The sequence below is a fragment of the Podarcis liolepis genome (genome assembly GCF_965112155.1).
Source record: "Podarcis liolepis genome assembly, chromosome: 4".
In the NCBI taxonomy this organism is placed as follows: Eukaryota; Metazoa; Chordata; class Lepidosauria; order Squamata; family Lacertidae; genus Podarcis; species Podarcis liolepis.
Window position 1 is genome coordinate 85,216,293 of NC_139558.1, and position 24,638 is coordinate 85,240,930.

A 24,638-nucleotide genomic window follows, 5' to 3' on the forward strand; every position below is an offset into this window, starting at 1 on the left:
GCCCCTTGAGAGCTGGCTTGCCGATCACTGCAGACTGCTGTGTGTGACTAGAACTTTTCCAATCTGCTCGCCGCACCACAAAAGGAATGCTTTCCAGCAGAATCAATTTGCACATTCAGCTGCCAGTTAGCAGGTCATGCACCTACAAATGACTATTTACAGTGGTACCTCAGGTTAAGTACTTAATTCGTTCCGGAGGTCCGTTCTTAACCTGAAACCGTTCTTAACCTGAAGCACCACTTTAGCTAATGGGGCCTCCTGCTGCCGCCACGCCGCTGGAGCACGATTTCTGTTCTCATCCTGAAGCAAAGTTCTTAACTTGAAGCACTATTTCTGGGTCAGCAGAGTCTGTAACCTGAAGTGTATGTAACCTGAAGCGTATGTAACCCGAGGTACCACTGTACATGTTTGTGTCCTATGCTTCCTCCAAGGATCTCAGGGCAGAGCCAGTGTGGTGTAGTGGTTAAGAGCGGTAGTCACGTAATCTGGGTAACCGGGTTCGTGTCTCCGCTCCTCCACATGCAGCTGCTGGGTGACCTTGGGCCAGTCACACTTCTTTGAAGTCTCTCAGCCCCACTCACCTCACAGAGTGTTTGTTGTGGGGGAGGAAGCGAAAGGAGATTGTTAGCCGCTTTGAGACTCCTGAAGGGGAGTGAAAGGCGGGATATCAAATCCAAACTCTTCTTCTTCTCTTCTTCTGCTCTCCACCTTCTTACAACAACCTTGCAGGGTAGGTTAGATGGACAGGGTTAGGTCATCCAGTGACCTGGATGGGGATCTGAACTTGGGTCTCCCCGGTCCAGCACTCATCACCACCACACCGCATTGCCATACCTCCAACATCCCACTGATCAGAATTGGGGTGCTTGTTTTTTGCTCCACTGCTCTGGTACAAACAAGTTCATTTGCGCAAGACCCAAAAATGAGTGTCTTTTGGTCTGGTGCTCTGGTGGAAGACAGAAGGCTCATGCTAGACCCAAAACCAGGACATTCTGTGATCCAATCAGAAGCTGCGATGACTTCTGTAGTTCCAGGATGTCCCGCTCAAATTGGGACAGTTGATGGGTATGCATTGCCATACTGTATGAAATGGGCTCATGCTTTTGTGGATATAATCCCTGGAGACAAGTCTAACAAGGTGATGAGAGAGGAATTTGGGGCTGGTACAGAGGTGTTCCAATTTTTAGTCGGGTGGGGGAGTGCTGAGCTAGACCTGGGAAAAAGTGGGCATTGGCCAATGGTTATACTGGTATCTCAGTGGTCTCCTACTTGGCCCTGTCTTTGAAATCCTCTTTTAGGATGGTCACTTTAAGATGCATGCTGTTCAAATGGTTACTGGACAGTCTCTACGCAAGAAAATAAATGCATACAAATTTTACATTGAGAACGATAACAAAGAAAGCATTTGAATCATCTTGGCCATTCAATTGCAGGAGCCTTGTTCCCGCCTTCATTCAGAAGGGTGACTTAGCAGTATGAAATGGAATATATTATGCTTTCATGGGTAACATTTATTTGACAAAGGCATGGTTAGAGGCCCTGAGCCAGTGCAAAATGCAAAACAGTTGCTTTGAACTAACTCAGGTGCTGAATCACCTTTCTCTTCCTACACAGTGGACAAGATGCTAGAGAAAGGGCAGGAAAACAGTGGTTGGATCTGATGGGAGTTGTAATCTGCCAACATCTGGAGGGCCACTGGTTCCTCATCCTGTACAAGAGCCCATGGAGGTGGTGGCAAACTTTCATAAGAGCTTCCTTTCATTTATAAGCACAGTACATTTATCAATACACATTGTCAACAATGGCTGGCTTTGGATTGGCAGGGACAAACTCCTTTAGGATTTAGACCCTGAGATGAAAGAACCATCCACCGTTTTACATTTGCCCAGCGTACCTTGAAACCAATCTGTTTACCCTGTTCTCTGAGTAATGTGATGTTACCTGAGCTGAAGACCCTTTATTGAGATGTAATGAGTGCCAAGGTTCCTCAATTTGCGGCACTAATAAAAGCGCTCCTCTGAGCAACACTCAGAGCTTTACATCTCTTTGTGGTATTTAATTCACAAACGGCAAGGCTGCATTGCTCCAGGAAAGATCTTGCGGCTAATTTGGTTGTAAAACTGGAAAAGCACAAATCTCTGTGCATGAATAAGTAAGTTTAAGTGTGCATTTAAAATAATAATAATAATTCTGCTAAACCTTTCCTTCATAGATATTGTTGTTGTTGTTTAGTCGTTTAGTCATGTCCGACTCTTTGTGACCCCATGGACCAGAGCACGCCAGGCACTCCTGTCTTCCACTGCCTCCCACAGTTTGGTCAAACTCATGCTGGTAGCTTCGAGAACACTATCCAACCATCTCGTCCTCTGTCGCCCCCTTCTCCTTGTGCCCTCAATCTTTCCCAACATCAGGGTCTTTTCCAGGGAGTCTTCTCTTCTCATGAGGTGGCCAAAGTATTGGAGCCTCAGCTTCAGGATCTGTCCTTCCAGCGAGCACTCAGGGCTTATTTCCTTCAGAATGGATAGATTTGATCTTCTTGCAGCCCATGGGACTCTCAAGAGTCTCCTCCAGCACCATAATTCAAAAGCATCAATTCTTCAGCAATCAGCCTTCTTTGTGGTCCAGCTCTCACTTCCATACATCACTACAGGTCATAGTGGAGAGTTTTGACCAAACGTGATTCACCTGGAGCAGGAACCGGCAAGCCATTCCAGTATCCCTGCCAGCTCTCACTTCCATACATCACTACTGGGAAAACCATAGCATTAACTATATGGACCTTTGTTGGCAAGGTGATACAGCATTATATCTAGCAGGAGGCAGTACTGCATCACTGTGAAACTTCTTTCTTCTGCTACTCGTTGCCCTGTCTCTAGATTTCACAGCCCCCTCAGCAAGTTACACATCCCATCTGCACTATACACTTATCACTTCTGTCAAATAGCCATGGCTTCCCCGGAAAATTCCTGGGAACCGCAGTTTGTTAAAAGGTGTTGATAGTTGTTAGGAGATCCTTGTTCTCCCAACAGATCTGCAGTTCTCAGAGTTGTACAACAATTCCCCTGTCCAGAGAACTCTGGGAATTGCAGCTCTGAGAAGGGAATAGAGCTTTCTTAACAACTCTCTGCACCCTTAACAAGCTACAGTTCCCAGGGTTCTTTGTGAGAAGCCATGATGGTTTTTAAAGTGGTGTGATACTGCAGCATGAAACACTACACTGATTCTCTGAGGAAGAAAAGTTAACTCTCTTTTCAGTTTGCTAAAAGTTCCTTTTCTGGGTTTTCTGGAGGTGAAATGACACTTTCAGGGACTTTTGAAAAATTCAGGGATACCACCAAAAATGGTTGCTCCGTTTTTGACAAGGAAAGGAAGAAGAATTTTACGCAAAGACTTGCACGAAGACTACTATGTGTCATAAAGAGAAGCTGTTGCAGTCTTCAGGCTTCAGTTTTGGGTGGACTTTTTAAAAAAGATTTCTTATTAAATAATTCATAAGAAGCTGCAAGGGCTTTGATGCTGCCTGGGTCTGATTTAATCACAAGTAAAAATAGAATGGTTTGCCTGAACAAAATCACAAATCTCAGTTTTTGAGACTTGGGCATGAATTATTCCTACTAGTGCATTTCTGGCATTTACTGTAAAATAATCTCTTGCGGGAAGTATGGTGATATTTCTGAAATTGAATCTGGAGGAATAGGTGTGCAGTATTCTGTTTCCTTTGAATTCTGTTTCCCTTGAATACTGATTATTTGTCGTAGGGTGAATGGAAAGATGCCGTGCTAGAAAAGTCAAGACTACACAGGCATATCAGTACTAAAACCTTGGAGAAAATCTGTTTTTTTACTATATCAGATAATATGTCCACCTGGCATCAAAACATGTGATTTAACAACACAGTTGAAGCATAGTGGTCAGTCTGAAACTTACAAAGTCCTTACTTTGTTTGTCACAAAGAGGTGGTCTTAGGAAAGCCACATTCTGCAATGTTTTGCAGATGAGAATGGGTGACTTAGTTGTGTACTTGTACTCTGTCCTGACATCAGCAAACACTGCTTAAATCAGTGAAAGGGAAACCCATGGCCCTCCAGATTTTCTTGGACTCCTAACTCCCATCAGTCCCAGTCAGTATGGGCAATTGTCAATGGTGATGGGAGCTCTAGTTCAACAACATCTGTAGTTGTAGTTCAACAATATCTGGCGGGCCACTGGGTCCCTATCAATGCCCTAAGTTTCTTCCCTGCTAAAAGCTCTTATCTGACTGCTGCATACTATATTAATTCACTCACTATGGTAGAATGTCCTGACCTGATTTCTAAATTGGATGTGGTTGTAAACTTACATTAAGTGTTACCTTACTAACACACACACACACACACACACACACACACACACACACACACACACACTGTTCAATCTCATTATGGTTCTCGTAGTACTTTTTATAGAATACCTACATCTCTGAAAACCTTCTGCAGTATTTACTGCTAGACCTTTTCACATAGCAAGGGATTTCAGTAATTCAGCAATGGGCGTCAAGGCAATTGGAAGTTGTGTTTTTTTCTTTTTACTGCAGGTAGATTTCATATCTATAATGAAGTGAAATATAAAATACAAAAAAAAAAAAATCCCCTGCTGTGCTTTCAGTATTTCTGATTTATTTATTTGACTTATTTATTTACTGCTTTTGTATCCCAGCTTTTCCTCAAAGGAGCTCAAGGTGGCATACGTGGTTCTTTACCTCATTTAATCCCCACAACATCCCTGTTGGGTAGGCTAGGTTGAGAGGCAGTGACTGACTACAAGGTCACCTAGTGAGCTTCATGACCCTAGTCTGACACTTAATAATAATAATAATAATAATAATAATAATAATAATAATAATAATTTATAACCCACCCATCTCGCCAGGTGTCCCCAGCCACTCTGGGCGGCTTCCAACAAGGTATTAAAATACAGTAGTCTGTTAAACATTAAAAGCTTCCTTAAAGAGGGCTGCCTTCAGATGTCTTCTAAAAGTTTGGTAGTTGTTCTTCTCTTTGACATCTGGTGGGCAGGCGTTCCACAGGGCGGGTGCCACTACCGAGAAGGCCCTCTGCCTGGTTCCCTGTAACTTGGCTTCTCGCAGTGAGAGAACCGCCAGAAGGCCCTCGGTGCTGGACCTCAGTGTCCGGGTAGAACGATGGGGGTGGAGACGCTCCTTCAGATATAACTCTAACCACCGTACAGGACAATTTACAAAATCCTCCTTATCTGAAGGAATCGTGACACAATTTCTAGAATTTTCAATCAATCGTAAAAGGGTTTTCCCAACCTAAGATGAATGGTGTGCCGGTTTGTATTGCAAGCTTGGCTGCAAGAATATATGAGAACTTTCTGTGGTCTCTTGCAGGAAGAAGCAATATCTGCCATAAGGATCTCTTTGCAAAAGGAGCTCAGGAAGATAGTTATTAGGAACATGATCTTGCCTCAGGGCCTGATATTGGCCCAGGGGAGTAGGACAGCAGGAGCTACCAGGAACACAGGTGGCGTGTGGGTTACAGAAACACATGGAGCATAAGTCACTGTTGATTCTCCTTTAAAAAAAACAAAACCCTGCAAAATTCCAAAAGCAAAATTTATCGGATTATATCAATGATGATGGGAAAGTTAACTGTATTTAAAGCAGCCATACTGATGTCATAAGAGAGCCATCTGAGTGAAGCTGTTATCTCAGAGCTGCTTCACAAGCGACAATTTGCTCTACGACAGGAGTTGGGAAGATCTGTGGTCCTCTCATCATTGTCGGACTCCCATCTCTCATCTTCCTCGGCCAGGATGGCTAGTGGGCAAGGATTATGGGAGTTGTAATCTGGAGGGCCACAGCTTCCAGACAACAGTAACAAAGGACTAGTCTAAAACAACAGCACAGCACACGCAGCTAGCACTAGACCTCTTCTTTCCAAATTGTGCAGTGCTGTATCTGGTCTCCACACAATAGATAGCTGTCTTTCATACCCTGGACCCACTTTAATCCCAAATATGCATTTGGGGACCCATTTCTTAACCTTTTACCATATATTTTGGGGTAGCGCTCCTGTTACGACCCACCTTGGATCCGTCCTCACCAACTGAGGACCAGGGCAGTAGACAACCGGCTTCTCAGGGACTTTTCCTGGTTCCTCCTTCTTGTAAAGAGTTTCTGCTTTTCCTACTACTCTAGAGTGGGGAGAATTTTTTTACTGCCTCCACGGCCAGTGCTATTTTTCTAGAAAAAGAGGTGCCAGAACTCACCATGAACACCTCCCTTGTTCTCTTATAATGGCAATGGCGCCCGCCTGAGAGGTGCCAGAACTGAGTGCTGGTGAGTTCTGGCTGGAGAAAAGCCCTGTCTCCACCCCAGAGGGGGGGAAAAGGCACATACATGCACAGCACACACAGTACTTTCTTCCCCCCACCCCTCAAAAGGAAAAGTTCCTCTCCTGTTAACTGGAAGACCTGCTGGTTGAAGCTGTTGGAGACACACTCATCCACCCACCCCAGTTCCCTGTAAAACCTTTTGTTGCCATAGCTGCTGTTGCTGCGGAAGAAGGGGGAGGTTGCTTCTCTCCTCCCCCCCCCCAAAAAGCTGCTTGTGTGCCCCAATGTTAGAGTAAGGCAGCACACAGTGCTTCATACAAAGGAAAAGAACAGAAGAGGTAAACCAGGCAAGTTTGGAAGAGCAGTTATGTATCTGGCCTTAAGTGGCTCATTGTAGTGGTAATGTAGTGGCGCTGTGGGCTAAACCACTGAGCCTCTTGGGCTTGCGGTTTGGCGGTTTGAATCCCCGCGACGGGGTGAGCTCCCATTGCTCTGTCCCAGCTCCTGCCAACCTGGCAGTTTGAAAGCATACCAGTGCAAGTAGATAAATAGGTACCATTGCAGTAGGAAGGTAAACAATGTTTCTGTGCACTCTGGTCCTCCGTGCACCAGTAGCAGTTTAGTCATGCTGGCTATATGACCCAGAAAGCTGTCTGTGGACAAACGCCGGCTCCCTTGGCCTGAAAGCAAGATGAGCGCCGCAACCCCATAGTTGCCTTTGACTGGACTTAACCGTCCAGGGGTCCTTTACCTTTTTTAAAAAAAAAAAGATGGGAGGGTTTAACAGCTAATCATCTACCACAGCACAGTTCCAGAATTGTTGAGACAACAGTGTTGTTGATCTATGCTTTGAGTGGAAAGCTCCAAAATTTGCTACAAGCAACCACTATGAAAAGCTGGACTCGCAGCTGAAACGGGAGGCAGGTGGGACAGGAATGCAACAGGTTGGGAGATACTGGGTTCTCAGGGGTAAACGAGAGAGCAAGTGGTGTTACCGCCCTAGAAAAATGTGAAAGCAACCACAGTGAATGTCCCAGCGAAATGGATACATCGCCTCCCTCAGCAAAGCATTTGCTACTTCCAGGAGTTGCCCCATCAGCCCAGTCCTCCTAGCTTTCTAGACAAGGATCAGTAAGACACGTGGTTGACCAAACTCCCTCAAGCATCTTGTCCATGTCCTCGAGTCACAGTCATGGGAACTGATCCCAAACAACTCCTGGAGCTACAGTTCCCAGAATTCTTTGCGAGAAACCATCGCTGTTAAAGTGGTATAAGTGCTTTAAATGAATGGTGCAGATGCAACCATACTGAGATTAGGGCATCGACAAAGAGTCAGGCATTCATCAGATTTTTATAATAAAATATTATTGCGTATATAAAAAGTTAATCTTTTTAAAAAATCCCATAAATCCAAGTTTCCAAATGGAAAACTATCACAGCAAGGAAGGGGTCAGGTTAAATTTTCCCCCTCCCTCCTATTGTGCTATTTTTGTTGTTGAGAGGGATTGTTATTTTATTTATTTTATTTTATTTTATTTCAGCATCCCTCTTCTAGCTGAAGTGATACGCCACCTCTTCATTCTCCCCCAAGTGTATATGATCCAGGCAGGCAGTTCTTTTTTCCTTATTACATGAAGAGTTGGGAAATAGCTCCTGTATTTGGACTAATGTCTTATTCAGCCTCGAGGTTCTCATGAATGTGCTCAAGCTGCTGCATTCTTTATTAGATGCCGTATTCCGTGCTCTGAAACACGATAAGGGGCCTGCATCTTTTCAGAACCCCTGCTTGAAAATCCATCTTCAGAAAGCCAAGCAGGGGTCTGTTTTGTGGGTGCTGCATCACCGGGAAGGCAACCTTTGTCGGCTAATTGGCTCTGCGGTACTTTAATGGGTGTGTTCTTTTATCTTCCGCGTTTATCTTCTTTTCACAGCAAATTGGCTGACGTTTATCAATCCCGTATGTCTCCCCCCTCTCCCTTAATAACAGCTGTTTGCCTTCCTGATGCTGTTCTCTTGCATCGCAGATAAATCAAAAAGGCTAAATTTGCTGTCTTGGGGGTTGGAAGGCTGTTGCACATTGCATAACACCCTGGAGACTTCTATAAATAACTTGAAATTTGTAACGGTAGCTTTTCTGCGGCGAGGAATAATGTCTCTTGACAATTCACTCGGCTGGAAGCTCAAATGGGGGAAGATCAGACAAAAGGTGACACCTTTTTATGGTGGGGTGGGGGAGAGACCACCAAGAATCTTTATGCCCCCCTATTAAGCTCACTGCACAAGGTCCTAATCATAGGATCAAAACTGCTGCTTAGCTCTGTTGCCATGTTTATTGCAATGTTCAGGTATGTTACTGGGTTTTAACACATAAACAGTCTTCTAGGGCCAAGATAGCATAGTGCCTTCCAGGTAGCAGTGGGGAGAAATGTGATTTAGTTTGTATTTAAAGGGGTGCCTCCCTAGTTTGCAAGGGAATGGCAACATAGCCGTCCTTCCTAATTTGCTCTTCTCCATATTTTACAATGTAGTACTCCAGGCAAGGGATGCTTACAAAAATAAATATGCTACGATTGATTGTACACAAAAATGTATAGATTGGTGAAAATAAAATGCATTGTTTTAAGGGAAATTGAAAAAAAAATGTGCATATAGGGCAAAATTACACATGAACGTGTATATTAGGAGAAAATCACACTAAAAAGCTGGGGAGTTTTCATGAGGATTCAAGAAAATACTTGCAAACTGACATAGAAATGTGGAGAACTGGACTTTAGACTAGAAAAATTAGAAACTGAGAGAAACCAAAATTATAATTTATTGCATTTATATCCCACATTTTTTCTCCAGGGACCTCAAGGTGGTGCACATGGTTCTGTGTGTCTTCATTTAATCCTCACAACAACCTTGTGAGGTAGGGTAGGCTGAGATGCAGTGACTGGCCCAAGGTCACCCAGCGAGTGATGAGTGGGGATTTGAACTCTGACTTCCCAGGTCCTAGTCCATTACTCTAACAGTTCTGCCACACTAGCAGATTTGTTCATCCCTACCTACAGATATTGTTGAACTGTCATCAGCCAAAGCCAGGATGGCCAGTGGTCAGGAATGATGGGAACTGTGGTCCAACAACTTCTGGAGGTCTACAGGTTCCTTAGGTTCCCAATATCTGCTGTAGGGTTTCATGGGAGTCCCTATTCAGCTCTATCATGCTGGGTGTAGTGTCGGGCTTTTAAGGGATTATCATATTTAATATATATATATTTTTAAAGTAATATTTATTAGAGTTTCAAATAATACAAAAAACAAAAAGAAAGAAAGAAAGAAAGAAAATTCATCCTTTACAATCCCATTTTCAATAACTTTTTTTCGCGACTTCCCCTCACCTCCCCTTCTTGTATTCCAAGTCCAAATATTTATCCAACAAGTTCTTATCTCTAATTTCTTAACCTTAATTTGTTATTATATTTATTTAGATTAAATTTTTAACCTTAATTCATTATTATATTTAGTTCAATTTATATATCAACTTTTAACTTATATACCTCAATCATTTATAAAAAACTTTTTCTAAGGTCGACCCTGTTTCCTTTCCACGAATTCCCCATTCTTATACTAATAGCAACACAGAATTAAACACAGAATAATAAAAAAAAATCAAGCCCCCTTTGGATTTCCAAACCCCACCCTCCCTTCCCCGGTTTCAATCCCAAAACCATAGTCCATTAGTCCATCTATTATCAGCCTGGCAACCTCACGTCTGAGGCTCTTAAATCTCTCTCAGTCCCTTTCTGCCGGCTTCTTTGAAAGTCCCTTGTATTTAACACCCAGTCTCGAAGGGGCACTCTCTCTATAATATCCATGTTCCTTCCAGCCAGGCCTCCTTGTTTAAAGGTGGAGCTCAAATCCTGTTTCTTAGATCCAAATGTCCCAAGAGCTCCAGCTTCCACCTTGATCAAATTAATATCCATCTTGACAGGCCTCCGGCTCTCATTTGCCTTCTGTAACATTTCAGCCCCTCCTTTCTGCTCCTCCTGTTCGGTGTATATCTCTTCCTCCTCTTCCTCAGTCTATCATATTTAATATATAGGGCTGTAATATCCTTGGAGGTAGAAGTGAAAGTCTCCTATCATGAACTCCTATCATGAATCCTACTCCTGGTCCCCCGAGTTTGGACTACATTTAGACCCAAGGCTCTAGGATTGTCAAAGCTATCTCCTATGAATTCCTCCTTCATGCTGTATCTGAGTCCAAGCTGATGATGATTGATTGGTTAGCCACCTTTTACCCTAAGATGCTAGGGCAGGGTACAACAGTTTAAAATACATTAAGAACAAATTTAAAAGCAAAGAGCAATTTTCCATACAAATGACCCAATGTGTCAAGCTAGAGATGCCCATTTCGGATGCTTACAGATATAATGTGTGCAAAGGGCACGATGAAAATACCCTGTAGTGCTATCTTAACAACTGTTATTAGTAATAAGTTTAGATGGAGCTTAACATACACCGAAGGTCAGCTATTGCTTACTCTCAAATTAGGGGTGAGGTTATTACGTGGTTGCAAGGATGATGACCGTAAATGTTTGAAAACCAGGACCTGATGCTAGAGAAGGCTGGAAGATAAAACACGTTGGCATCAAATGGAAGGCTTGTTCTCACAAGGCACATAAAATCACTTTAAGCTGGGGCGGACCTTTTTCAGCCTGAGGACCATGTTTCCATCAGAGCAACCTTCTGGTGGCCACATTTGGGTTGGACAACCTTCCGGGTGCAGCCAAAGTAGATGGAGCAATGAATTTTACTTTTTCAACAGTAGGCTAGTTCCAATACATCCAGAGCTCTGTAACCTCCAGCAAGGAGAGCAAGAGGTATTATCAGAGTTCATGTGCACATTACAGCCGGGCTGTGAAGTGGGAATGGTGAGGTCTGAGGCCTAGAGAAAAGTTGTGTGGCTAAGGAGGAGGGAGAGAGAGAGAGAGTCCCAAGGCCCCAAAAGAATTTTCAGGGCTATATTGAGTGCATGGGGGTTGCAGTTATCCATCCCTGCCTTAAATGGTTGCTCCACCATCACTTAAGAGATTCAAGCAGTTGCTCTTTATTGGGAGAGACGAACTCATTTCCTCCTTGACCTTACATTGGTCTCAGAGTAGGAGGAGAGGTAATTCACTGGGTCCATATCTACCTAGCAGTTTAGGAGTCGACGTAAGACATTTAAATCATAATGATTCCAGAATGTTGTGACAAAGCAGTCCTACACATGTTTATAGTGAACTGCCTAACAAGGTATTTTCTAAATATGAAGGTTCCTCCCCAATAAAATTGAACAAGTTAACTTCATGAACGTCTCAAGAATTTAAATGATTGTATCCCCCCATCACACTTTGAAATTTGTCTCTTTCTATTTGATTCCCTTTTCCCTGAATTATTTTTTGTGAGCCTCTCAGTCCTTTGGGATTTGATTTCATGCTGGGAACAATTTTGCAGTGTTATAGTCAAGAACCAGAAAAAAACCCTGTGAGGACAAACTCTTGTGGAGCAAATGTTCACAGTTACCAGAGTTAATAAGATCTCTTGTTCCAGGTTGACAGAAGATGTTGCAAGTGCAACTTTTATGACACAACAAAATTTATTATTAAAAATATGTTTGTGTACGGGGAACAGTACCCTTTTTTTTTACAGCTTGTTTCTCTTACGCTGTTCCATAGCTTGCACACTGAAGCTGTAATAATAATAATAAGCAGAAGAGTGGCAGCTAAAAAATAAATACATAAATCATGTTAATACTGTATTAAGTAAAATAATACTGATAATTGTTGTTGTTGTTTAGTCATTTAGTCGTGTCCGACTCTTCGTGACCCCATGGACCAGAGCATGCAAGGCACTCCTGTCTTCCACTGCCTCCCGCAGTTTGGTCAAACTCATGCTGGTAGCTTCGAGAACACTGTCCAACCATCCCGTCCTCTGTCGTCCCCTTCTCCTTGTGCCCTCCATCTTTCCCAGCATCAGGATCTTTTCCAGGGAGTCTTTTCTTCTCATTAGGTGGCCAAAGTATTGGAGTCTTAGCTTCAGGATCTGTCCTTCCAGTGAGCACTCAGGGCTGATTTCCTTCAGAATGGAGAGGTTTGATCTTCTTGCAGTCCATGGGGCTCTATACTAATTAGTATTAGTATAATACTGATAATACGAATACTAATTAGTATAATACTAATACCCTTTGGCACATGAACAGGGCTGGCCAGGTTTCTCCTCCAACATCCTATTAGTGAGTGTCTGCCATGGACTTTGCAGCGGCATGCTGATAACTGAATCCTAGATGTATGTTATCAAAACCAAATGAATGTAAAAATCTTTTAAAGTAGCAGCACATTTTCTGCATGAAGCAACAAAACACGAGTAAGCATGGGAGAGACATCAAAACCCAGATTGCAAACTGCTGAGCAAGATTCTTCTGTTCTGCAGAGTTTAAACGTTCTCTTGATGTGCCCTTTTCAACTTATTTACGATATGGTTTTTAAAATAAAAATGAGGTGAGCATTTTAGTATCTTGGTGTACCAACAGCTGCTACATCCAGGACCACCCACATGCAGTTATGCTGGATATGCTCTTTACTCCCAGCAGATGGGATTAGGAGGACAGTGTGTGAATCAGCCCTCCATCTGGGGATCCCACTTTCAGACAGCAGGCAATTGCGCTTTCGGGGTGACCCTGTGGCCTAGCACGTCTCTCTCTAACTACATCTTTACATTAAAAAAAAACCTTACAAAACCTTATTAATTCCCTTGCAACTTTTGATAGAATCCCTACTTAATCTGCAATTTTCATTGTGTATTTTCTTTCTCTGTGTTTTCTTTGTTTATTTTTTTGGGGGGGAGGGGTTGTCTTCTGGTGTAATATATCAGCATTCTTGAGCATTGTCAGTAGTCCTGAGAATTAGCTACCAGGAAGATCTATATACAGTCGTACCTTGGGTCCTGAATGCCTAGCGAGTCGAACGTTTTTGCCCCTGAACGCCGCAAACCAGGAAGTGAGTGTTCCGGTTTGCAAACACTCTTTGGAACCTGAATGTCCCACATGGCTTCCATGGCTTCAGATTGGCTGCAAGCCGTGCCTTGGTTTCTGAACGTTTTGGAAGTCAAACACACTTCCGGAATGGATTCCGTTCGAGAACCAAGGTACGACTGTACAGACTTTAGATATACAGAGAATGTATAATGGGCAAATTAGTTGAACCTGTAAGCTGATGTTTATATGTATTACCTGGTGTTAATGTTATAAGATGAACCTTGGAAATAGAGCCCTCCCAAACAGTGGCTGGTTGGGTGGTGGACTCTTCTTCTCTGGAGGTATTTAAGTAGATGCTTGGATGTTTATCTGTCAGGAATTCTGCAATTCCATCCTGCACTGAGCAGGGATTTGATGACCTCCCAAGGTACTTTGTAACTGTAGTTCTGTGCATCTTAGGAAGCACCTTAAAATTCTCCTTTGGACCTTTGACAGGTTTGAAAGCTTGCTTTGAGATTTCTAGCCATGCATAATTGCTAATATGTATATATATAAATCAATCAATCAATCTTTATTATGGTCCAGAGACCCAACAAATCGTTACAAAGCAATGCACAATTCAGACAGCCTACCTCCAGGTTAAACAAGCATTTTGTTCAGACTTAAAGATAGGGATCATTGGTTCTTGCAACCACCGATAAAAACTGCTAATGTTCTAGCGTTTGTCTGGTCTTCCAATAGGAACCTGACATAGTGAGCCTCTGATTTTCCCGGGAAAGGTACCAGCAAGGGTAATATCAGTTGAGCCCTGGCTTGCTCATATTTCGCACAGTGCAGCAAAATATGTTTTATAGAATCGATGTCTTGAGCACACGAGCAAAGTCTGTCCTGGTAGGGAACTCCTCTCAACCTGCCATCCAACACTGCAGAAGGAAAGACGTTTAGTCTGGCTTTGGTGAATAATTTGGTACTGTCAGGTTTTTAATGTAAGTTGTTAACTTCAAGACATGCCCATATTGTACTCCTACTGCCAGCGGACTACAGACTGTGTATGATCGAGATCGCAAGTCACTGTGTGTATTATTCCATAATCTTTGATATATTATTACTACATTTGTGTACTTTGCAGGTGATGGAAATCAAAGGACAAATGATTCACGTCCCGGAATCAAACTCCATTTTGTTTTTGGGCTCTCCTTGTGTGGACAAGCTAGATGAGCTCATGGGCCGAGGCCTCCACCTTTCAGACATACCAATTCACGATGCCACCCGTGATGTCATCCTCGTTGGGGAGCAGGCCAAAGCCCAGGACGGCTTGAAGAAACGGATGGACAAGCTGAAGGCAACGCTGGAACAAACCCATCAAGCCCTGGAAGAAGAGAAGAAGAAAACGGTGGATCTCCTTATTTCCATCTTCCCGGAAGAAGTGGCTCAGCAGCTGTGGCAAGGGCAGCAAGTTCAGGCCAGGAAGTTTGACGATGTCACCATGCTCTTTTCTGACATAGTTGGCTTCACGGCGGTCTGCGCCCAGTGCACTCCCATGCAGGTGATCAGCATGCTCAACGAGCTCTACACGCGATTTGACCATCAGTGTGGATTCCTGGATATCTATAAGGTAACACCCTTCAGCTCCCTCTGGCCCTATTAAACTCCTCTAGACAATAGCCTAGTAAGGATATTGCTTTCTCAGTAAAATAAAGGTTGGTCTAGATGACTGTTGGTTATATGGTGATCACTGGGCAGTTGACTTGGGGTGTACAGGACAATTTTGGGATGGTATGAACTGGTGGAATAAGCAATCGTATTTCTACTGATGGAATTGTTACTCACTCTCGCTGCAGATTGAGATTGGAATGAGGGGTCAGAGATTGTGGCAACTTTGAACTTAATAGGCTAAATGCTGAGAAGATTTGTGGAGCTATATGGCACTTACTTATGAAACCATCAGTTGTGAAGGCATGGAAGAAGGAAATGTTGAGAGAGGCTGTGTTTGGGGAGCTGGTTATATACCGTATTTTTTGCTCTATAGGACACACTTTTCCCCCTCCAAAAATTAAGGGGAAATGTGTGTGCATCCTATGGAGCGAATGCAGGCTCCTTGGCTTCAGCAATTGCAACGCAAAGCCTCCAAAGCGCAGAGGGAGCGCTCCCTCCACGCTCCGGAGGCTTCGTGTTGCTTTCGCTGAAGCCTGGAGAGCGAGAGGGGTCGGTGCGCACCAACCCCTCTCGCTCTCCAGGCTTCAGGGATAGCCGCTTGAAGCCTTTGGAGCACAGTGGGAACTCGCACTGAGCTCCAAAGGCTTAGGGTTCCTTTTGCTGAAGCCGGGAGAGCAAGACTCTCCTGGCTTCAGCAGAGAGGGAGAGCTGCGCAGCGCCCCTTCAGCGAAGCGGGAGGAGAAATGGAAGGGACTCTGTTTCTCCTCCCACTTCGCTGAAGGGGCGCTGCGCAGAGAGGGGGAGATTTTTTTTTTCTTGTTCTCCCCCTCTAAAACAAGGTGCGGCCTATGGTCGGGTGCACCCTATAGAGTGAAAAATATGGTACATGTGAGGTGGAAGTGTCCCAAGTCCATTGTTTTTCAGTGGCAGGAGCCCTCATAGGAGTTGATAAGAGACAGTTTTTTCTTAAGGCAGTCCTCTTTGGAGGAAAGAGGACTGGAGACTTGTACCATCTTCTGTTTATTTAATACATATGTTGAGCTGGTAGTAGTGGGGTACTTAACAATCGTGTAACTACATCTGTTCAGCCATCTCAAAATCCAGCCAGCTTTCAGTACAGAAAAAAATAGCTTGTCTCATCCCTCAAAAAATAAGATCCAAGTCATAGCAGGCAAATGTTTTTCACCCCACCCCCAAACTTTCCAGGTGATTGTTATTTCTAAGCACCTGACAGCTTGATGCAAAGAATTTCTCGCTGTAGATAATTATCCATCAATCAGCTTCCTTTGTCCGTAGTTCCAGCATGCTTAAGAGGCAAGGAAATTCCTTCAAGGTTTGCATGATAGGGGGAAAAAATGATTGTAAACCAATTGAGGATGAGCCTTGCCATATTTTAAGATATTATAATTTAAAATATTTGGATGTTGCCTTTTAAGTACCCAGTCCAACATAAACAGGATCGGAGGGATTTGAGGAGGCTGTTTAAAGGAGGTAAACCTTTTTTTTCTGCCTCCAAAGGGCCACACTTTGAACACTACATAAAAATAAATAAATCACAAGCTATCCGCTCCCTTCATCCCCAAACCGCACTGAAGCTTAATTGCATTCTGTTTACATCCTTGCCGTATGGTGTTTTTTATTTCCCACAGCTGTAGTTGAGCCTCCCTAATCCATATTCATGCAGGGAGTTTCTTGAACAGAAAACCAAGGTTTTATCGTTCTAGTGACGGCGAACAGCGAAGGCCACTGGCATTTCTCTCTCTGCTATGGATGGCCACATTTATCAGTGGCTGCCCGACTGGACCCCAAATCACTGTAAATAATCCATTTGCTGCTATCCATCACTCTCTGCAGCCTCACCTTGAAAACTTGTGCTGTCCTTCAGGTTTTGGTGTCTTCTGCTTTGCAATGTGCTTTGTTTAAGGCACTGTGCAAGGTAATGCTTAAACCTAGCAGGCTTGTCTTAAGCTTGTGTTAGGATCACTCAGGGCTCTGGTTCCAGCGCGAAGCATCAATCTCATGAGTTCCCATAGGGAGTTCCTGGTGCCAATCATGTGAACGAATGAAAGGACTGTGAGCTTGAAATTGCTGCATTTCACTTCAAAACCAGGGGAGGGGGGGGGAGTGGAGGGATGGCATAGAAACAGACATTTGCTTGACACACCACCTCTTTGATCGTTTTCACAGCTCGGGTTCACTTGTGGAATCAACTCTTTGGTCTCTGATGAAGAGATTACAGTAAAGTTTCTTCCAGAAGGGCCAATGGTTTACGGCAGAAAGTGGATGGGATCCAAGAAAAGCATGTAAAGATTTTGGTGGGGTTGCATTTCTCAAAAATTAGCAGCTCTGCACTGCCTGACAAGTCACTTCTGAAACAGAGGGAGTTTTCAAAAAACAGTCATTGATGTGGCCCAGAGGGCTCTGCTATTTCATTCCCAGTCATGAACTGGGGTGCCAGCTGCTACTACTGTGATGAATGCTGGGGTGTGGTAGGACCTGTTATTCTTACAATATCACTAGATGATAATTTTAGCATTTCTGTCTTGCATGCCATTTTTAAATTCGCTTTTACTTGATTTTACCTCCTTTTAAAAAGGTAAAGGGACCCCGACCATTAGGTCCAGTCGTGACCGACTCTGGGGTTGCACGCTCATCTTGCTCTATAAGCCGAGGGAGCCGGCGTTTGTCCACAGACAGCTTCCAGGTCATAGTTGCCTTTGACTGGACTTAACTGTCCAGGGGTCCTTTACCTTTTTTGCCTTACTGGAAACATGGGATGGTTCTCTCTCTCTCAAACTGAACCAGGGACGCTTTACCCCAGATTGCCTATTTTTATGTCACAGCTATAATGAAATGAATTATGAATGCTGACTATCCATTAGAATCCCCGGAGGTTGGGTCCAATGCTGTACCAAGGGGATTCCATTGGCACAATGGTACTCCTGGTTTTTTCTCTCTCCCCACCCCTTGCCCTCATCTGCTCTTGAGGATCCCCCAACCCTCTGGAGCTAATTTTGAAGTTGAATGGGGGCGGGCTGGAGGGGATAGGAGACGAATAGTAATTTATGTTGCATGCAATGTAGCTGCAGGGCTCTAAATGGGCCCATGTCAGTAAAGTCACATTTTTTTATTTTTTCATAAAACAGGATCATCATCTTGCATAAGTAGCTTAAAATATGTGAAACAACCCTATAAACCACCAGACATATAGTTGCATAGATACAGCGATCTGAGCATTATGTACAGCTTTTCAAATGTGCTGAAGCAGAGCAGGTTTCGTATATTTATTTTATTTATTAATTGAAATATTTATAACCTAGCTTATATCAGATTGATCTCAGGATTGGGCGGCGGGGGGGGGGGCGGAATCAAAACTCATTTAGAGCAGTTATTGCATCGAAAAAGCAAATCAAACATTGCGTTGAGAAAATGTGTGGCGTTGAAAAATAATTATTAAAAGAGATTAAAAGTATGAAACAAAGGTTAAATCAGACATCTTCAGATTCTGGTTTGTAGGTCTTAAAGCACTTGCTGGCATGGAGGTGGCTCGCCTTTTTGTTTCCTGCTGCTAAATTACACATTAAACGACATCCAAAAATATACTTCCCTGATGTTATTCTCCTATGTAAGTAATTGGTGTAGTTGCTATAGAGATATTAGATTATCACAAAGGAGATGGCTTACGTGATAGCAAAGGGGAGGAGAGATCATGTATGAGCCATAATCTACGCTCTTCTCTCTCTCTTTTTACAAAAATGCATGTAGGCAAGCAGAACATTACGTGTGCAATGCAGTCCTGTACAGGTCTACTCAGGATACAGCCACGTTGAGTGCAGTGGAACTTGCTACGTAAATGATCATAGGATTGCTGCTGAATCCACTGTTGCTAGAAGCAACTTGAAATGGAGAGCTTCAGTTTTCACAGAACATTTTGAATTACTGTGTTAACTTGCCCCAGAGTTGAGCAGAAGCTCCTCTTAACTTTTTTCTTCTTCACGTTTTCTGCCAAAGAAAGGATTCCCTTTAGTCATTCCTTCTCAGCATCCCTTACGGAACTGCTTATTCATTTACAGCTGTGTCCTCAGTGAGGTCATCGCATAGCTAAAGCTGATTGAGAGGAATACTGTCCCATTCACTACATGAAACCTGATTTGATCGTCCATATGGTTAAGCCATGTTGCTGCAACGATTAAGCCAGGGACGCGGTGTGGGTTAAACCACAGAGCCTAGGACTTGCCAATCAGAAGGTTGGCGGTTTGAATCCCTGCAACGGGGTGAGCTCCCATTGCTCGGTCCCTGCTCCTGCCAACCTAGCAGTCTGAAAGCATGTCAAAGTGCAAGTAGATAAATAGGTACTGCTCCAGTGGGAAGGTAAACGGTGTTTCTGTGCACTGCTCTGGTTCGCCAGAAGCGGCTTAGTCAGGCTGGCCGCATGACCCGGAAGCTGAACGCCGGCTCCCTCGGCCAGTAAAGCGAGATGAGCGCCGCAACTCCAGAGTCGGCCATGACTGGACCTAATGGTCAGGGGTCCCTTTACCTTTTTATAGTTAAGCCAAGAAAGCAGAGGAAGCAGCAACAATGTTTAGATGGGCAGGAATAGAGCAGAAAAGGGCTGGCACAAGTACTGATGCTATTTGAGGGAGAGTTGATGCTGCCCCCCTGTGCAGCAGCTGTGGTCATGCTGAGGCTCTCAAGAGCATTACATACAACCAGGTTTTGCTCTGATGAAGGACCCAGGGGAACATAGGGTCTTCCCAGGGCATGGCAGGGTAGGAGAGTGCTTGCTCTGCTTCCACTTTGCTGCAGTGGTAGAAAATACCCTTTCAACTTTAACAGCAGGAAACTGTCAATCTTGTAAAGTTTAACAGCAATATTTGCTCAATTGCAAAGCGGCAGCAGCACAGGCACTCCCTGGGGCTGCCCCTCTCAATATGTGCCACTCTGAAGAAGGACCCTCCCAGAGTGTGGCTGATCCACTGCCAGAGAGCCCTGTAGGAGTGCCGCTAATGGCTTTGCTGCAGTAGCAAGGTGGCGGCAGCTCTCCTAGTCCTCAATAGTGGCAGGGAAGAAACTGGGTTGGAAGGGGTGGGGGGCAGAAATCATACCTCCTTTTCTGCTGACTGAGGGCTGGTCCACACTTTCACTTGTCTATGCCTAGAAAGTACAGGTATGAGGGGTTTCCTGCTTGACACCCAAGTGGTTTCTCCCTTTCCACATTCCTTTCCCAGGGAAAACCCACACTTCAGCTCTAAATCGGAGCGAATGTCAATCTGGAGAAAATTCAAATTGCTATTTGCTCCAATTGAGCTCTAAAGAGCAGCTTTTCCCAGGACAAAGCAGGAAGTTTGGATAAGCCCTCAGACAAATATCTCTATTCTTGGCTAGTTTGAGCATCATCTTCACAACCCGATGGGGTGGGTCAGTACAGAACCAGACAAAGCCAAGGAGACAATGACCTGAGCTGGATTGTAAAAGATGAATATTTGCACAATCTTAGGTGGGTTATATCCCACCAAAATTACAAATTTTGTACTTGGAAATTAAAAGGCCTGGGTTTCAGCTAGAGCAGGGGTCAGCAAACTATTTCAGCAGGGGGCCGGTCCACTGTCCTTCAGACCTTGTGGGGGGCCAGACTATATTTTGAAGGGGAAAAAATGAATGAATTCCTATTCCCCACAAATAACCCAGAGATGCATTTTAAATAAAAGCACGCATTCTACTCATGTAAAAACACGCTGATTCCCGGACCGTCCATGGACCGGATTTAGAAGGTGATTGGGCCGGATCCGGCCCCTGGGGCTTAGTTTGCCTACCCATGAGCTAGAGAGTCCAAACCCCTGCTCAGCAATGACATTCACTGATTGACTTTCCTCAAGCAGTCTTTTCTGAGAATACAGTAATATGATCCCGTGTATACCACTCTAAACCGCTTAGTGAATGGGCACGATATAAATCTGATAACCAAATCTGATTAAATAAATAGGCTTGACAACTTAAGTTGTTTTACTTTATATTCATCAAGGCTTATGTGCTTTCGCGAGCCCTTTGATCGGCAGAAATGCCACCAAAGCAGCCGGCATGTTGCTGCAAAGATTAAAAAGGGGATCCACCTAGAAGCTTTACTAAGAAAAGAGGCAGTTCCGAATTTTGCAACGCAGTTGGTTCTCTGGCCAAGCAATGTGCATAAAAATGCATATGCTGGTGTAAATAACATACAAAATATGCTAGGGGAAGATTGCTTTCAAAGGCATGTATATAACAGGAAATTACATACAAAATTGTGTGCTGTATACTAGGAGAATTGGACACCAAAAAAGGCCAATGAATTTCCAAAAGGACATCTATCATAAACTGATTCAGAAATGTGTAGAACTGAGTTTACTGTTGGAAAATTGAGAATCTGAAGTTGACAGATTCACCTGGGGGAAGGCTTGCAGCCAACTTGGTTTTAAAAGGAGTTTATGTATGATGAACCCTACTGGTGCAGCAATAAAACTGCTAGCATGTTTGCAAAGCTAAGCAGGGGCCGGTGTGGTTTCAGATTGGATGAGGCCCCACATGTTGAGATTCCTGCATTGCAGGGGGTTGGATTAGATGACTCCAGGGTCCCTTCCAATTCTATGATTCTCTGATGATTCTCTCTCTCTGACTACAGGGTGATCCATATTCCATTTATGACTGACAAAACTGTGGCTTACACAGCCTCATCATATGCACTGAACTAAATCCCTCTGATTTCAGTTGAACCTACTGAGCCTAGCAGCCCGATCTTATGCATGCCTACTCAGAAGCAAGTCCAATCAAATCCAAAGGCGCTTGCTGCTATGCAAGCCCTCGTTCAGAAGAGTTTTATTGACCTCCGTACAACTTACTTCCGAGTAGGAAAAAAAACTGCTTAAGATAAAATCGTGATTCCTGTGCACTTTTGAAAAATTGCTCCCATGTGTTTTGTTTTTTATATAGTTGAGGTTTTAGACTGCCAGTTGCTGTAAAGTCTTGTGTTTGGTTTTTTTTACTCGGAGGGGGGGGGGAATGACAAAATGTCATTTAATATCAGGTAGAGAGAGTACATGTCGAGAATTGATTGCTTCTTTCCATTCCCTTGAAAATAGCTGTCTATGGCTCAACACACTGTTCTCGTCAGAATTTCCCTTTATCCTGGGTTCTTGAGGCTTCCTGCCCTGACTGCTAAGCAGAGGTGGTAGAACCAGTGCTTTCCTGGGCTTGCCAGTGTGGAAGATCATTAAGAGAGAGAGAGAAAGGGAGGGAGTGTTTAAATGCCTGTAGGGCTCACGAAAGCAATTGCTTCATAATTAGACTCTTGGGGAAGGAACTGGGATTTGCAGAGGGGAGGCAGCCCTCAGAAGAGCACACTTTTAAGCAGATGGATGGGTTGCCATGTGGAATCTCTTCCCGTTCGCTTGGGAATGGGTTCCCACCAACCAGTGGACTGTGTGCCGCTCACGTAGGCTGGTTTTCAGAGGCTGGCTCCCTTGTGGATTCAGCATTGCTACGCTGCTGGAAGAAGGAGCCTCGGGTTTGCACGGAGAAAGAAACTGCAGGAAAATGAAGGTCTGCAGAAGATTTAAGGTTTGAATCAGCAGCCAAATCCTGCTGCAACACAGAAGTAAAAGTGATGGAGGTTTCTCTTTGTATGATTGAATATGAGTATTAATCTACTTTCATGGGCCTGAGTATTATTAGAAGCATAAGCTGTGTATGGCAAAGAATATAATTAGAGATCCCTGAGCATGAGAATATGAAGCATAATTGAGTGTGAATAAAGGAGAATGTACGTAAACGAGTATAAACTTTCAAAGAGTTGAATTGATGCGATTAGCCGCTGGTGTGCATGCTATGACGACTCTTGCAAGTAGTGGCCACGATTGGATTTTCTTGGCATGTAGAAAAACATGTGGATGTGGCTTATACATTTACTGACATACTTATAAAGGCTGCAATTCTGCACCCGTTCTCCTGGAAGTAGGCCTTATAGAACCCAGTAGGACTAGCTTCTGGGGAGACGTGCTTAGGATTGCGCTGTGATGCAGGAGTAGGAAGCCTAGGCTGCCACTTGCAGTGCCTTTGGTGAAAAGTGGGGAGTGCTTTCTGGTTTCACTGCAGCTGCTCCAGGAAAGCACAGCGGAGGGACTAGAGGATCAGGGCCCCCAAGGGATCCACGAGGCTTTGGAGACAGTGGATACCAAATCCTCTGGCACTCTGAAACACCCTGGTCTGATGCGTTCTCCTGGCTGTTGTCAACTGGAAAGCTGCCAATGGCAGTTGATTTGGGCTGATTTCTGCTGCCTGCCGCCAACTAGAGAACTAACCAGTGATAACTTCTTGCCCACTTGGGCAAAGCTCAGGGCTTCTCCTGCAGTACAGCTCAGAGCTTCCACCCTGGCCTTCAACTTGCAGCACACTCTTAACCCCTTCCCAGCCATCAGCATCACAGGTTTGGGAAGGGAGAGCACTGCACTTTCCCCTGTCTGCAGGATTTGTAATTTGCCTTTTGAGAAGTGCCTCAATGCTGATTGCACAACAAATGGGAATAAAGAACACGGTAAGCAGTGTATCAAATTAAAAAGACACCCCCCCCAAAAAAAATGACAAAAGATAAAACAGCGAGTGGAACCACTAAAATGTTCCGAAAGCCCTAAAAGCATTTGCCAAATATGGAAATGGAGCGATTGAACTTTGGCTTCCTATCACAAGACGTTCAAGCTCATGGTCTGTTAAGACACCAGTATCGCTGGTTTGGCTTGTTGGGTCACATGGTGCATAGCTTTGCCTTGCAAATGGGCAAGAGATCATGCACAAATATCTTTACCAAATCAAGTTGTCAAGTTGTTGTTAAAATCATAGGACTGTCTTGAATGAGATATTTTCAAGGTGCTTCAAATGTGATTCTTTATTTTAAATTTAGCTCTGAGGATCGATGGAGCTTTTGCCTGGCTGTCCTCTTATCTAATCTGTTTTAGGTAATCCCAGACAGACTCTCAATCAGAATTGTATCTTTCTCCTCTTCTCCAGGAATAGCTTTCTTGTATCTAATCAACTCTCAATCTATTCTGAGTTCTTCCTGCAAATTCTTTCTTTTCACCCTTGCTTGTGCAACCATTTTTTAAAAAAATTCTGCCTCTTTATTTCTCCCCCTTTAATCTTCTTCCCTATATTTAATTCATAAAGCATTTTGGGAGAGAAGATAAAAATGGCACATATTAAAAGGAATGTAACAGTTGTCATCCATTTTAAATGAAAGCAGAATACAGAGGAGCACTTAAACGCAAGTCTTAAGCACATTTGCTTGAAGGCAGGTCCCATTTATTTTTGTGGGACTTCCTTCCAATTAAGTATGTTAAAGATTACATCCTTTTAGTGCCAAACTAGGCAGCAATGCAGGAGATGTGTGAAAGTCTCCTGATAGCTTCTTCTTTTTTAAAAGAAAGAACAGCAACTTAGGCTGTGAACAAGTGGAAGACGATCAAGGATAGAGGTTGCTACACTGGGAGCTGTTGAGGAATTGCAGGCCGAACAGAGTGCTAGGGCCATTGGTCTGATCCAGCAAGCTCAGGTTCATATTCCCCCTGCTGAGAAGAAGAGTTTGGATTTGATATCCCGCTTTATCACTACCCGAAGAAGTCTCA

General features: G+C 43.9%; 1 protein-coding gene across 3 annotated transcripts in view; it reads left to right on the forward strand.

Moving 5' to 3' along the window:
• The window catches only part of GUCY1A2 (guanylate cyclase 1 soluble subunit alpha 2), a 145,352-nt gene that overhangs the window by 64,335 nt on the left and 56,379 nt on the right, over window positions 1-24,638 (forward strand). For all 3 annotated transcript variants that reach the window (XR_014525180.1, XM_083499560.1, XM_083499561.1), the window contains exon 5: window positions 14,465-14,950. Coding sequence is in view for 2 of the 3 variants with exons in the window: in XM_083499560.1 (XP_083355686.1) it covers window positions 14,465-14,950 (486 nt within the window). In the remaining variant the exon portion in view is untranslated. The remainder of the gene's footprint in view (window positions 1-14,464; window positions 14,951-24,638) is intronic.